The 15816-nt window shown below is 53.9% G+C and overlaps 1 protein-coding gene across 3 annotated transcripts in view; it reads right to left on the bottom strand.

The window, feature by feature from the left end:
* Nucleotides 1-236: 236 nt before the first annotated feature.
* Nucleotides 237-15816, bottom strand: part of BMP7 (bone morphogenetic protein 7) — a 93509-nt gene continuing 77929 nt past the window's right edge. Inside the window, exons 5-7 of one of the 3 annotated variants that reach the window (XM_089897099.1) lie at nt 11274-11350; nt 9751-9861; nt 237-3757 (exon numbers count right to left, since the gene is read on the bottom strand). In XM_089897099.1, the coding sequence (XP_089753225.1) occupies nt 3641-3757; nt 9751-9861; nt 11274-11350 (305 nt within the window). In that variant the 3' untranslated portion in view covers nt 237-3640. Of the gene's footprint in view, nt 3758-3782; nt 6547-9750; nt 9862-11030; nt 11158-11273; nt 11351-15816 lie in introns of those variants that run through there. The other 2 variants (XM_022597495.2, XM_089897100.1) reach the window with 2 other exon arrangements.

Here is a 15816-nt window from a genome sequence, read left to right on the forward strand (position 1 = left end):
ACTGTCCGCAGCCCATATATGTCCCAAATGTCCTTGTTGAACAGTGAATGTGGCAGAGGACATATCGGACCCTGGGCCTGACACCAAAGTTCTTGTTCTGTCCACTGGGCACAGGACTGGCTACGGAAGCTTCAGGACCTGGAGCAGCATGGAAACGCAGGGCCTTCTGGGGCACAGAGCCCCGGGTGACTGCCCAGGCCACACGCCCTCGTGGTGGGGAGGGGGGGCGGGTAGCTGGCACCATTTCACAGCACTGGCCGCTGATGCTGGGACATGACTTGTGGCCACACTGCAGTGCTCACAGCACTAAAGTAGGGCCAGCCCAGGGCCTGCGTTCCATGGAGTGGGGGGCTTGAGACCCTGCCCCACTCGGCCACCTCCTCTGTCACCAGGGAGCTGTGGCTGGGAGAGGGCGGGTGGGAAGGACTGAGTGCCAGGGAAGGCAGCGCTGTCCTCCCGGGCCAGGTGCACTTTCTTGTCCCAACAGCTGTCGCAAATCCATAGACTTTGGAGAGTTCTGTGTTCTTCCTCTTCTATTTTTATTTCCTCAAATCTAAGACCAAGAGAGGCTGGGGCCAGAGTCCTGAAGGGGTCTGAGCCAGGAGGACCCGATCCACAGGCAGAGGGGAAGCATGTCTAGGTCACGGTCAGTATCCCTAGAAGGGGTGGACGGGCTCCAACCTGAGTGCAGGGCTGGGGCCCCAAGAAGGACTGGGTCCTGGGAGAGAGGGTAGGAAGTTGCCCAAGGTCCCACAGCTAACAAAATAAGTTAGTTAGGCTTTGAGCTGGCGCTGATCCCAGGCCCCTCTGCCCAGCATGCACTCCCTCTGTGGCACGAGGATTCACCTCCATCTCAAATAAATACGTGTAAGAAGGCAGCAGAGGTCTTCTCCCAGGGGAAGCGAGCGTGCTCTCAGCTGCCTCCGTGTGTGACCTTGACCGGGTGCCACTTCCCATCCCAAACACCAGGCAGAGGGGTTTGAGTGCTCACCCCACCTCCAGCCTCTGCAGATGGGAGACGGGAAAGGCTCAACTGGGGCAGGGGAGATTAAAATGCCACGTCCTCCTTGAAGCCCTCCCTTATTCCCTTACCCACCCCCCAGCTCTTCCCATCAAGTCCTCTCCTGCTCTTAGCACGTCCTACGACCCCACTGCAAAGTCCCTCTGGGGCCCTCAAAGCCTTTGCCTCGCTGACTTCATTCCTGCCTGACTCACTCTGCTCCGGCCACAAGGGCAGGCTTCCTTGCTGTCCCTCCAACCTGGCAAGCAAGTCCCACCTCAGGGCCTTTGCATGTGCAAATCCTTCAGGCAGAAATGCTCTTCCCCATGGGGACCCCTATCGCTCCCCACTCAGAGTCCTTCCCTGACCATGCTTTCCAAGAGCCTCTCTGCTGACACCACCCACCCTTCCCTGGCTCACTCTTTCTTCCCAGCACTCATCACTAAATGGGTCACCCCTAGCCGGCTTGCCCATCAGGCACAGCAGACACCGTGCTCGGGAACCACGGTACTTTTAGGAGCCCACCAAAATATTTTAATATCTTTTGAAATGAGAAGATAAAAAAATATGATGCAGCCTGGTTAATATTCATCTCTATACCAACGCAATCATGAAGGAAAATCTGTATTATTTTACATGGAGGAAGAATCCCACGCAGCCACGGTGCGGTACCAGATACTATATGTTTCCTGTGCCCTCGAACATGTGCTTCCCTGAGCGGATGCTTTGCTCCTGTATCTCCAGTGCCCGCAGCCTGGCACACAGAGGACGCACAAGGAACTAGTGAGTGAATGAAGGCTTCTGGCCAAAGAGGAAGCCTGTGAAGCCCTCAGAGACACCTTTGCGCCTGTGAAGGGCACCGTGGTTCAGCCATCCTTGTTTATGGTCTGCCCACTCCTCCAGAGCTGACACGGCCCGGCACCCCGTGCCGCACCTGGCTGCAGCATGACTGGGTGAAGGCTCAGAATTGGGGGGAAGCCGGGCTGGGCTCCCAAGCCCATTTCTAGTCGTGGGATGAGACAAGGAGCTGCAGTGCTCACACAGCAGCACGGATGGCGGCCAGGGGCATTCTGAGGACCACAGTGCTCTACGAGGTCCCAAAACTCTGCAGCAGGAAAGTGGGGGCAAGGCCTCAGGAGCGGGACGTGTAGCTTCATGACAGGGGGCCGAACGGTGCTACCCCAAAAGATATGTCCACATCCTCGTCCTTAGTACCTGGGAATGTGACCTTATTTGGAAAAAAGGTCTTTGCAGATGTCATTAAGGACCTCAAGGCGAGGAGGTCATCCTGGATCATCTGGGTGAACCCTAAATCCGGTGACAAGTGTCCTTTTAAGAGACATGCGGAAGAAGGACATAGAAAAATGGAGAAGCCATGTGAAGACTGGCAGAGATTGGAGAGATGCAGCCACAAGCCAAGGCTGCCGGCAGCCACCAAAGGACGGAAGAGACACGGAAGGTTCCTCCCCTGAAGCACCTGTAGGGAGCGTGGCCCCAATGACACCTTGAGTTTGGACTTACAGCCTCCAGAACTGGGAGGGTACATTTCTAGTTTTTTAAATCACTAGTTTGTACTTTGTGAGGGCAGCCTCAGGAAATTAATACACTCAGCTTCTCCAAAAGATCTGGACAGAGGGAAGGACTCACACGTGAGAACTTTCTAAGCAGATGGCCCCAGTGACCACTGCTGACCCTCCCAGGCTCCCAGCAAGGTCCACACACTACCGTCACCAGGCAGTGAAGCAGAAATCAGAGGTGAGGCAAGCTACATGTACAGCAGGCAGGGCTGGCGGGCCCAGCCAGGGGGGATGCTAGAAGTTCGGCAACATGCTCACAGAGGAAGGCCCTAGAGCTGCTTGGAAGCAGGAGGGAGACCAAAAGCCTGAGCCTGTGGTCCAGGAACTTGGCACGGATTCAGGGATGGACGTAAGGAATTGGGGAAGGTCATTTGGAGAGGCAGGGCTGGGGGCTGGGAATCCCCACATTTCGTGAGCAGACCCAGGAGACTCTAACTCAGGTGAGCATGGGATCGAGGCCAGGCTTTGGGTCCCAATTCCAGTCCCAGCAATTATTAGCCGGTGACGTCGAGTAAATTCCTTCACTTCTTCAGGCCCTCTCGGCACGGCCAGCAACGATGTCGGGCCAAGTGGTGGAAACCATGGTCCCTGACAGAGGTGCTCCGTAAGTGGGACAGGGAGAAGAGGCACCAACGCAAAATGCTCCAAGGTAACGACGAGCAAGAGAGGTGGGAACCAGGAGAGGGCAAGGTGAAGGCCAAAGATGAGGCCACCTGCGGTGCTGCAGCCACAGACACGCCTGCCTACAGGGGTCCAGCTGGAAAGGGGAAAGTGAGCCAGAAATGAACAAAAGGCTTCTCCTCTTCCCCCAAAGTGCGTGGCTCTTTCAGTCCAGGCTTTACTTTCCTGCTCTTAATAGAGACATGGGTACAAATCAATAAATACCTACAATTTTTAAAACAGCAACTGACATTCGCACCTTCATGAGACAGACAACAGGGAGCAGTGGAGACTGTGGCAACAACTGCTCTTTGGCTCCAGCCGGGAGCTGCCACGCAGGAACGGGGCCCAGGGTGGCCAGATCTGCAGACCGCTCAAGGGAAGGCAGAATCTGAGGTTTTTTTCACCCCAACCTTCTGAGTTTCAAAAATGTGTTGGCAACGAATTCAACCATGCAGGAGGAATAAGATACGTCTGCAGGCTGCATCTGGCCCTCTGGTTTGCAGCTCTGGTCTTCAGCCTGGAAACAGAACAAAAGCTAGATCACGCATCAGGACAATGACAGGAGGGTTTGGAAATCACAGGGGCTGGAACTTGTTAGGAGCGGCTGCTTCATTTGAGACAACAGGGCAAGAGCAAGCAGCCAGCCAGGGAATGGGCCCAGATTCTAACAACCATCAGGTGACCTCAGCGTGCACTTCAAAGCGGAAAGGGACCCAAGACGCTGCTCCATGCTGCTGCATGCACAGCGGGCCCCTGGCTACCTTCACCAGGCCCGCTGCGGGCCGTCTATGGCTCAAGCCGGGAGCCAGCAGCAGCCCCCAAGCCGCCGAAATAATTTGCACCGGACAGTGTTGGCTCCGGGGTCCGTGCTGCTTTAAAGTTTTGGGTGTACACTCCCCCTACCCCCCACTACTATTTCTTTTTCTTTCTTGTGCCTCTGTTTTATTGGGATGACTAAATCTTTCAGCTACGTTAGCAGTAAACACAGCTCATTTACCCCCTGCCTCCTTGAAAGAGCTGCTGACAGCTGCGCTGCAATTCAATCACGGATCTTTGTAGCTGAGCCTCTACCAAATTCACATTTGTTGTTTGCTTCCATCTCTCCTGCCCGGAGCCCCACACAGCTGCATCAAATATCGACGAGCGTCCCTCTCTCCCCAGGGCCTGAATGATAAACAGCGTGTTGATGGTGGAGGCCAAGGCAAAGAGTTCTCAGCACACCAAGAGAACTCCAATATCCAGGCGCTGAGAGAAAAAACAACACAGACATACACAGGCCCAAAACCAGAACCCTTTTTATTTTGTCTATTTATACAGCATTTTCTCTGAGGACTGCTCTATGCAACGGCTGAAGGTACATTGGTCTGACCATTAATAAATAGTCTTAAATAAGAAAATAAACAGGTTGGAGGGAAGCGAGTAAGCTCATCGTCCTGAACAAGGGGTTGGAGAGGGTCTAAAATGAGCTTCAGACGGACATAAATAATTTCTTTGCTTAGTAACAACTATTTACATGCTTCAGTGTACAAATGATGCGAGCCAGATGTCGGCTGGGGTATACGTGGTGACAAAACTTGCACCAAGAGGGAATCACAGCAAAACCCCCAGATCTGTCAACAGACAAAACAAAATGTAACAAAAACACCGACTCTTCCCCATTGACCAGGCAGAGTGAAGGCTGCAGCCCAAGCTACTGAAGAAGAAAACATAAAAGAAAATGAAAACAGCGTCCCTGTGTTTCCAGGAACCAACTCAATCAACATGGAGAAGCAGTTTCCCACTAGACCAGATCCCAGGGGCCACAGGCCTCACCGGGATAACCCTGTTCTTTGTTCACAGAGAGCCTGGTCGTCTCCAAGGCTGCACTGCAGCTGGAGGCTGGGTGCACGCCATTTAGGGGACCCACCAGCTAAGGCAAGGGAGGCTCACGCCAAGAGCTGCGTCAGAAATGGCACCTTCGAGTCAGGACACTCTCACGACAGCTTCTGGAGGCTTCTGTTTGAGATTCACATCTGCACACCCTGCATCCAGCAGACCTCCCACTGTGTCACCTTTCCCTTATTTCAAGGGGCCGATTCTTGGGCAGAGTCCTCAAAAAGGGGTCTGCGAACGAAAAGAGGTGACCACGGAGGCCCTCATCAGAGCCCAGACTCCAGGACGCTGCTATCGATGACCAACGGAGGAGCTGGCTTGGGGGACTGACGGTCCCCCTGCCCACCCAACCCTGTTGAAGGCTAGCGTGCTTCTGAAAGTAGGGCTATGGTGGCCGGAACTCAGGATCAAGCTGCAAGTTCTGTCCTGAGCTGTCCGCCTCCATCTGCCAAGCCTCACTCACCTCCTACCACGGGGAGTGTTGGCAAACCAACTCCAGGCGTCTGCCGCTGCGTCACATGCCTGTTTTAGCTTCTGCCACCACGCACTCGGCTGAACGATGGAACCTATTTATTCTTCAAGGTCCACTCCAAGCAGAAAATTTCCCTCTCCCCTGCCGGCCAAATCTTGGCTTCTGGGTGAGTTTACGTAAACAGTGGGCCTCGGCAAGCCTCAGAATGAAACCGGAATGGCACGGAGAGGGGGCCTCCCCTCCCTCCGCCGGCCACAGCTTCTGTTTATGAAATCAGAGTAAACCAAGAAATGGGGATAAATTGTTTAGGAAAATATATCTCTACCATCCTAACCATTTTCATTCATTCGTTTTATTGTGACATTTATTACAGGGACTTCCGCGTTAGTCTCCCTCTCGCACAGAGACGAACGTGCCCACCCCTGGCCGCGGCCCCTTCCCCCCGCTGCTGGTGGCCGGGCTGAAGGGTGTCATCATTACCCCTGGGAACGAGTCGGTGCACAGCTGAGACTTCACAGCCAGCGATCGGGGCCCGGCAATTTTTCTTGATATATGTTTTCCCTGTTAGGTTTTGCCTGCAGCAGCTTGTAGGATCTTGTCTGTAGGATGCCAACGAAAAACGGATCAAAAGCCATCTGCCTCTCAGATTCCTTAACGCTCCTACAGCGCTGCAGCTGGAGAGGGGGACGGGAAGGCCTCGCGAAAGGCAGCTGGGCTGCAGGCTCCTCGCCGAGGTGGTGGGAGACGCTGGGCGGCGAGGGGCCCAGGATCTGGAGAAACGTGGCCCCGAAGCGTCTGACTTCCAGGAGGGGCTAGTGGCAACCACAGGCCCGGACAACCATGTTTCTGTATTTCTTCAGGATGACGTTGGAACTGTCATCGAAGTAGAGCACGGAAATGGCATTGAGCTGAGTCGGAGCACAGCAAGGCTTGGGCACCGTTTCCGGGTTGATGAAGTGCACCTGGAACACACACCAAAACGGTGGCAGTGGTGAGACCCGGTGAGTCACTCCTCCCTGGCCTCAGTATTCCTAAAAGGAACAGGTACTGCTTGGACAAAAGTCCCCCGCAGGTGACACTCACCGGTCACTCCCAGTTCTAAGCGCTTGATGGGTAACTAACTCAGCTCTGGGGTTATTCTTGATTCACAGATGAGAGAGCCAAAGCATAGAGGGTCACCCAGCACATGGCTAGGAAGACACTTGGCTAGGAAGACACTTGGGGCCAGCATGTGGGGCTGTCCTGTGCACGGTAGGATGTCTGACAGCATCCCTGGGCTACACCCACTAGAATTCGGAGGCACTCCACCCCACCCCCGCACCGTGACAACTAAAAATGTCTCCAGACGTTGTCAAATATCCCCTGGGAGGCAAAACTGCCCCAAGTGGAGAACCACTGGGCTAGACGAGGGTCGGCCTGCAGGCCGATCCCTGCTCCACCGCCTGTTTTTATGAATAAAGTTTTATTGGCACACGCCACGCCCCTTCATCTACACATCATCTGGGGCTGCTTCTGCATTACGCAGCATCCGTGGTGAAAAGGTGCAGCACAGACTTTCAGCTCTCGAGGTCGAAAATATCTACTATCTGGCCCTTTCCAGAAAAAGGTTGCCAACCTCTGGGCCAGGCCTGTCCTGTCCAAGAAAACTATCACGCAAACCACACGTGTAATTTAAAACGTTCTAGTAGCTACATTTTAAAAGGTGAAAAAGAAAGAGGTGAAATTAAACAGTACATTTACTCTAATCCCAGATTTCAAAAAATTATCATTTCAACATACACTTAGCATAAGAAATCATTAATGAGATATTTTACATTTTTTTTATACTAAGTCTTCAAAACCCAGTGTGTATTTTGTAGTTGCAAAACATCTCGATTCAGACTGGCCACGTTTCAAGTACTCACTGAAGAGCCACCACGCAGGAGTGCTCACTGTATCGGATGGTGTGAGTCTAGACTATACTAGGCTGTTCTGTATCTTAAGCAATAAAAATGGGAGGCAGAGAATTCGGGCAAACCCTTGCGGGGATGGGCAAACCCGTGGGGGGATGGGCAAACCCGTGCGGGGACGCCCACAAGAAGGGAGAAGGTCCAGAGGTAAGGACGAGGAAAGGAGTCAGCCAGTTGCCCAGGTTTATTGTTCCTTCTGGCTCGTGGGCGCCTACGCACCTTACGGGTCGTGGGGCTCAGGGACAAACTAATTCAAACGTCGGCAGCGGCACGCAAGCGCCACGGATGACCAAACTGGGCCAGGAGTCAGACCATAGGGGACGGTGAGGACCGGGGCAAACCAAAGGGAGATGGACACAAGCTGCCCAAAGCCAGTGCGATCGGATGTGCCGAGTGCTCAGGCCAGCTGTCAGTCCTGTTTTGTTTTTATGGGAAACTTCCAGGTTTCCAACACACCACGTGGGCCAACCGGAAGCCCTGCGGATGACCCTCCGCCCCCAAGCCCCAGTCTATGACCTCCCACGTAGGTCAGCGTGCTTTTTAAACTGTTTTTTATGTTTAATCTCAAACCTTACAAATCTAAACCTTCCCCCATCTCCTCCATCCTTGAATAATGTTAAAGCAAGTCCCAGATGTTAGCTCACTTCCTCTGTATTTCACTAGGACTCTCTAGAAAGCAGGGATTCACCTCCTTTTCAAACATGACCTTCGTTTCAGAATAATCAAAGGACTCATTCTGATCCTAGAGCTTTCTGGTGAATTGCAGATGGAGAGAGTGTCACAGGGCAGCCAGGCTTCTGCTCCGTGGGCAGGGCTCAAAGAAGGGTGGAGGTGTGCTCCTGGCAGCCTGGGAGACACCCCCGTCACTCTGGTCCTCGGAGCAGGACAGAACAGGGGGACACTGGCACGGGGGACAAGTTCAGGCCAAGGAACAGGCTGGGGTGACTCTTCATTTCCAGCCTGAAGACCTTCAGTCCTGAATAGGGCTTCAGAGTTTACTGCTGTGGGAGTGGGGGTCCTGGCAAAGCAATGCTTCAAAAAAGAGGCCTTCCCTCAAAGGGCAGAGCCTAATCCAAATAAACGGAACAGGGGAGCGAGAAGTAACACACGGGGCAGGGACAGGGAAGAGGGAGGCAGGTTACTAAGCAAAAGGAGCACAGAGCTCTGCAACAGACAGACCCGTGGTACAGAGGAGATGGGCCTGGGTAGTGAGCTCTCTATCACTAGAAGCATTCAAGCCAGAGAGGATGACCAGTTGTCAGGGAAGGCCCAGATCATGTTCACAGCAAGAAGGAAGATAAACAACGTCTCTGAGCCTCAGATTCTAAGCTAAAGAACAAAGTCTCTAACTCGTATCACTCTTGTTGTTGGTAAAGTAGTAAAAATAACATCTGTTGAGTGTCCTCTGTGCTGGATACCCCGTTAAGAGATTTAATTGCATCATCACACTGAATCCTCCAATGACCCCGTGAAAGTTCAAAGAGCCACATGGCTGCCCCCCATCTCTCTACCCTATTGTCCTGTTTGCCATCTTCCTGTCGTTCCCCTCTCTGTTCTCCCTGAAGTCCCCGCATTTGTTCACTTGACTGTTTCCCTGCCTGGAAAATGAGGCGCTGAGTGCAGGGACCACGTCTGTGATATTCCCTGTATGCTGTTCCCTGCAGCATCCCCAGCTGTCAGCGCAGGGTCTACATGTAGTAGATGCTCAATAAACACCCTTGAATGGCTGAACCACAGAGTTCAAGACCAGGAGGCAAAGCCACGAGCTCTGGGAGGGGATGAGCCCTCAAGCCTACCCGACCTGGAGGAAGCCCAGACGTTGCAGGGCCTGTGGATGTGGATGCTGACAACCAGGAACAGCGGTCGCCTGACGGAGGGAGGGCCAGGGCGACCGCCATTACGCACAGTGGCCTTTACCCACGATACCTTTAGAAGCCCACAAAACTGTTCTAACTGCTTCTAAAATTAGGAGAAATAAATGCACTCTAGGGTTGAAGACATACACGAAGATTATAATACATGTTATTAACTATAATTTCTAGTCTTGTTTTATGGAGGTAGGGCCCACGAAAGCAAAAGTGCCCTGGGCTCCTGAAAGCCATGACGTGGTCTTGGCCAGAGACCTGCTGTGGCCCCAGCTCGGAGGAGCACGAGGCGGGATGTGGTGGCCCTGCTCCCCCAGCTGCCCACACCCCGGCCGGCGCGCAGGCCACTCACCAGTGTCTGCACGATGGCGTGGTTGGTGGCGTTCATGTAGGAGTTCAGAGGGAAGGCGCACTCCCCCTCGCAGTAGTAGGCGGCATAGCCTTCGGGCGCTATGATCCAGTCCTGCGGGAGAGAGCGGAGGACGAGGCGGGGGGCGGGTTCAGAACCACGTGGAAAGTGGGAGCCGCAGGGTCCTGCCCTCTAGGCCGAAACATTCCTCCTGTGGGCCAGACTCCCAAGCTCCCAGAGGTCAAAGGCACGGCCCACCTCCTCCTGTGCAGCTGGGGCTCCTACAGAGGCAGCCTTCCATGGTCCCAACAGACTGCAGAGTGAGGGAAAGACCACCGGGGGCTGGGCTGAGCCCAGAATGAACACTTGCTCTTCATCGGAAGGTGGCACAGAGAGGGGTGATTAGGGTGGCATCAACCTTACCCCTACTAGGTGGTAACCCGTGGGCGCTTTGCTTTAAACAAAGCCTCCAGGCCTCACTTCACCCACCCAGGAGAGACATGACAGTATAGCCGACCCAGCACAGTGCCTGGTACACACGTGTGCGACTATGTAAAGGATGCACGTGGTCGGGTTAGCACAGAAATGTTGTGCTAGCAATACATATACCCCTCTGGGACTCAAGTGTATTTGGGGGCTCTGTTCCAGCACTAGAACGTAAGCACGGCCTGGCACCTCTTAGACCATGGATGTTGTCATAAGAGTGAGGACAAAATCGCAGGAGGACTCCAAGCCGGCTGTGTGCACAAGTGCCCTGGGGGTGTATCTGAGGACATGATGACCTGGGAAGAATCTGGACCCTCCCACTGAACTACAAGCTCGCTGAAGGGAGAACAACAAAACCAGTGGCCCTGAGGATCTTACGACGACAACACCCTGTCCGGGGATATTTGGGCTCTATGAGGGCAGGCACATAGCTATGCCCAGGGCTGCACCTCTAGTGCCTAGAAAAGGGCCCAGGATGTCATAGATACTCATAAAGAGTTGAGATACCCTTTTTCTAGGATTCATCCCCTGCCCTGCTCCAGTCAAATGATTCCAGAGGGGCAGCCGCAGTCCTAGGACATGACCCCAGCCCTAAAACAGCTGACTGGTTCAGGAACAAGCACCTGACCTGAGCTGGGCCAATCAGTACCTTCTCTGGGAATTGGAATCACAGACGGGGGAGGGAGAAGCAGACAGGGCAGAGGGTGGAAGCCCGTCCTCCAGGCAGCTGGATTCCAGCACACGGACTCGGCCACGTCTGAGAGAAGCAGCCAGTGCAGGATGGAAATGGGGCTCACATGGAGAATGAGGTTCAGAGTCCACATCGTTTGGGTTTCTGGTTCTAGCTTGAGTCTCAACCGTGTTTCTGCTCTTGGGTTTCATGGGGCATCCCTGGAGCCTCCGGTTAGGACGCGATACTGGAGTCTCAAGAGATGAGAAACACGGCTCACTGCACATGCGGGACCCAGCCCCACCACCGGGGGAGCCCACACTGGAGGCCTCACACATCCGGGGGCCGATCCAGCCACCGCCGCCCTTACCTGCCAGCCCAGGTCCCGGAAGCTGACGTACAGCTCGTGCTTCTTACAGGCCTGCCTCTGGTCGCTGCTGCTGTTTTCTGAGGAGCGGCGCCGGGGGGAGGAAAAGGAAATACACACAGATTAGCGTTTCCTCAGTCTAAGACAGCGGTGTGATCCCAAGCAAACTCTGAAAGCTGGAGGGTGACCTTCCTGACACAGAAGCCGTTCAAGCACCTGTAGCCTCAAAACTCATTTCCATCCCCAGCAAACGGCCTCTGTAAGGGAGGTACCAATGCCCCCGTCTCTCTTACGCAGGCTTAGCTCACAGCTCTCTCTGGATCCTTCTGTGGACACTGTTTTCTCTTGTTTGGATGTGGACATCTGCGTGGATTCCGTGTGGGAGTCCATCTCCATCCACATCCCACACACTGGCTGCAAGAGCCTGCTCAGAGGGGTTGCTTCCACTCAACCTCACTTTGTGAGGCCCGCCCACCTCACGATGCTCAGCCCCGTGGAGCGGGCAGAAGGAGACACGGACAGGGCCTGGGACAAAGCCCCACCATCGACAAGAAATGACAGGGCAAAAAGTCAAGTCCCACTGACCTTCCAGAAAAACAATACTGAGGTTTCTCTGAGGAACGAAAATGATGCACTGGGGTTTTCCAGAAGTATGTAAAGTTTGTAGGAACTTTGGGTTAGGAATTGAGCCCTTGTAAACATGTAGAAATCTGTTTATCTCTCTCTTTGTGTCTATGTCTCTCTCTGTCTCTGTCTCTCTCTTCACACACACAGCTGCCACTGCACAACCTCCCCTGAACCCAGAAGCTAGAGGGATTCATTTTTTTTCTTAACCACGACCTGTCTCTCCTCGGCCTAAAACTTCCCAGGGGCTTCCTATCAGCTTTTTTGAATATCCCCAATTGTACATGTATCTTTATATCTAGAGTTCAGAAGAGCAATTTTTTAAAATGTACAAACCAATGAGGAAAGGACACAATTGATTATGACAGAATTGCATGTGTCTTTCTAGGAGGGATCCTGGCTCCTAGGAGACACTCAGGACCAGTGAGAGGATCTCAGTGAGGGGGGCCTAGACTGGTGGGGAGGGAGCAGCCACCTTCAGGTATCTCGGGCCCTCATTACCTTGGTGCCTGGTGTGCCATTCATTCATTCATTCATTCATTCATACAAATCGTTAATGTCTACAGATTTGCAGACTATTTTGGGCACTGGAGCTACAAGTGTGAACAAAACAAAGCCCTGCCACTGAGGGGCTTATCCTCCAGCGAGAGGCAGATAATGACCAAATGAGGAAACGCCAATTCCATTCCATCTAGACGAGTGCTGTGGGGGAACTAAGGGAGGAGAGGAGGACAGGAAGGGTGGGCTGAGGGGTCTGTGCCATGGGCGCTAACCAAGGCCTTCCGAGGAGGTGATGTTCGTGTAAGAATGAAAGGAAGTGAGAGGGCGGGCCAGGGAGGAATCCAAGGGAGGAGGTCCCAGGATGAGGACGGAGCAGGATGGAGAGGAGCGTTAGGAAGTCGGCAAGAACCAGGACAGGAGTGGCGGTTCGCAGAGGGACAGGTAGCAGGCACTAGAGCCTTCCAGGAATGAGGAGGCAGCGCTGGGGTCAGCGGCCGGCGGCGTGCAGAGGGGAGGTCTGCTTCGCTGGATTGAGCTCCACGGCTGGGGTGGGGGGGGAGGTTAGGGAGGATGGAGCAGGAATGGGGAGTCCTGGGCCCCCCTTCCCCACTTTGGGACCTAGCCTGAGGGCCTTGAGATAGAGAAAACCAGCTGCAGGGGTACTAGGGCTGCTGGAGGGCCAGGTGGTCACTGATATACAAAGGTCAAGCTCAAGGGAACCATCAGAGGCGAGCCCAGGAACCTCCTGGACCATTCACTGTGCCATATGGCAGGCACAGACACTGAGTGGAAATCCAGGAAGGCCTCCATTGCTGTGGCCATGCCTGTGGCCCCAGGCATTAGCCTAGGCCAGGGATGTGGCAAAGAAGCTGTGCGTGGAGGGCCAACACTGCTGGCTGTTTGTTGCCCTGAGTAAAGAAGGATCTGAAGCTTTGTGTGGGCTCAGTGAGAAGAATGTGCCAGGATTGATTAGCAATGTCTGCCATGAGCAGAGGAAGGGCGAGTAGGGACCTTCCTGCCACTTTCCCCAACCCTGTCTGAAAACAAAGCAATGATACGTGGCTTCATGTTTGAAGCCCAAGGCCCAACAGACCAAGGACAAGAGCAGCTCATGAAGCTAGTTGTGGGCATATCAGTACGGGGTGGGCCCTGGCCCTGCCATCAGGGACCTCAGACACCTGGGTCCTTCAGGCCTCCTTGGAACGTGGCTGCTCCAGGAAGAAGTGGTTGGAACTCCTATTTCACTCTGACCTCTTACTAGCAGAAAGACGAGGAAAGGGAAGAAAAGAGATGCTCAAGAAGTAGAATCCTAGTTCCCCTGTTCCTCCTGTCCTGCCCACCCATCCCAGGCCGCAGCAGCAGGCAAGCAGGAGTGGAGAGGCTACTGCTCACCCACCTCCGCAAACCCGGCCAGAGCAGCTGACAAGTTACGACCGGTGCTGGGACTCAGCTCCCACCCCCATGGGTCATCTGGTGAAAATGGCTAATGACTAGGGAGTTGGGTCCAGTCGCGGGTGAGAGGCAAGTGGAAGGGAGGCGAGGGACCCAGTTTCTCACCCCAAACCACACGGTCTGAAGAGCAGCTGAAGGCCTTTGCGGGGTGGGGCTGGCCTGCAGGACGTGTCTCTCTAGCACACAAGGGCTGCCACAGGAGAGAGGATTCTACTCGTGTGGCCCTGCAGCAGGATTCCCAGCTCATCACAGGAGGCAAAGCACTTCAACCGGGCATGTGTGTACAAACACACACTCAGAGATTCTGGTTTCCTAAGCCTGCAGTGGGGCCCAGGCTTCGGTATTCTTTTAAAATTAAACTCCCAGGCAGGGTTTAGGTGAACTTCAAACAGGGCCAGGAAGTAGAAATCCAGAGCAAGGAAGCAGATCCCAGGCAAGGAAGAACAGCTGCCACGTGAGACAGTGAGCGCTCCGTCCTGTGGGGTTATGTAAGTGCAGACTTGATGGGGGTCCTCACCAGAGGATGCAGTGGGGGAAGCTGAGTGTCCAATTTTAAGATTTTGAGACCAGGCCCTCCCCTTTCACTACCTCGGTTAGACCGTTACACCTGACAGACCTCCGAGCCACGGGAGTCTCCGCGGGGATGACGTTTGCTAGCCCTTCCTGCCTGATTGATATAGAAAAGCCTCTCATAAGTCTTCCTATTCCAACCCTCCCTGAGTGCCCCGCCCTGCTCCCCACCATTCTCAGAGCAGCCAGAATGAGCTTCTTATCAACCCCACCCCGAATCATAGCTGGAAACTCTGCAAAGGCTTCCAAATTTGCTTCGGATGAAATTCAAACTCAAGATGTGGCTCCCGAGAGGACTCTTGACTGTGCTCACTCCCCAGCCCAGCCACATGGCCTGCCCCCCTCCGCCCTCCCTCCCAGAGCTGCCACGAAAACTCCCTCCACCTGCAGGTCCCACTGCCTGCAGCGCTGGCCTCCTGCCCGCCCGGCCTGGCCCCTGGGGCACCAGCTCGCCTCGGAGCTCTCAGCTGGCAAGTCTTCTCTGAACCACCCCCTCAAGAGTCCCTCGTCACCACGTTCCAACTCCCGGGCCTGGTGTCAGTGTGGCTGTGAACGATGGCAGCCTCCTGCCCATCCTGAATCATCTCTGCACCACGGCTGGGCTTTCACTGGTGAATCCCAGCCCCCAAGAGCCCAGCGCAGAGGAGGCTCCTAATACAAATGAAGAGATTCGGTTGGGTTTTAATTTGGGGGATCACAGATTCCCTTGGAGCAGCCTAGAAAAGAATGGATGCACCTGCCAGAAAAGAATCTAAAGATTCTTTTAGATTCAAAAGCTCTGCACACAAGCTCTGAAGCCACACGTACCCACTAGTACCCACCCAGCAGGATGCCCTGCTCTCGAAAACGTCACCAACCGCAGTAACTGTAATTTTCTTTTTCCTCGAAAAGGAAAATGAACAGAAATTTCAAAATTGTCCAGGTAAGGCAGAAGAAGCCATTGACAATATAAGTGAATTTGAGGGTGGCGGCCCCTTTCCCACCTCGCCATCACCCTTCTACACACCCCCCATGTCTCCCTTCCACGCTTCCTCTGACCAGCCCCAGGCCTCCCCCAGCTCACGATGAACCCAAAGCCGGGACGGCTCCACAGGAAAATCGTACCAGCCGTATTCAACAAGTGTTAAAATTTGCCATGAGTTTCAAGTGTCTTTCACTTGAAGAAATAAAACTAAAGATGCAGCACACTGCCCCCGTTTCCTCCTCCCCGCTCCCCAGGCAGCGGCCTCCCTCCCTCCATTTTTTTGGAGCTATTGTTTCGTCCGCTTGGAAATTTACATGATTGGCATCTTGTTACGCTCATGTTTTGCTACTTGCATTTAGAAATGAATTTATGACACAATTTATACCCGGAAGATGGTGAGCTCTGGGGTGGAAGGGATTCTGTGGGCTGTGCTTC

This window comes from Delphinapterus leucas, chromosome 15, assembly GCF_059928025.1.
Source record: "Delphinapterus leucas isolate spDelLeu-1000000601 "Yukka" chromosome 15, BTC_Dleu_Yukka2, whole genome shotgun sequence".
NCBI lineage: Eukaryota > Metazoa > Chordata > Mammalia > Artiodactyla > Monodontidae > Delphinapterus > Delphinapterus leucas.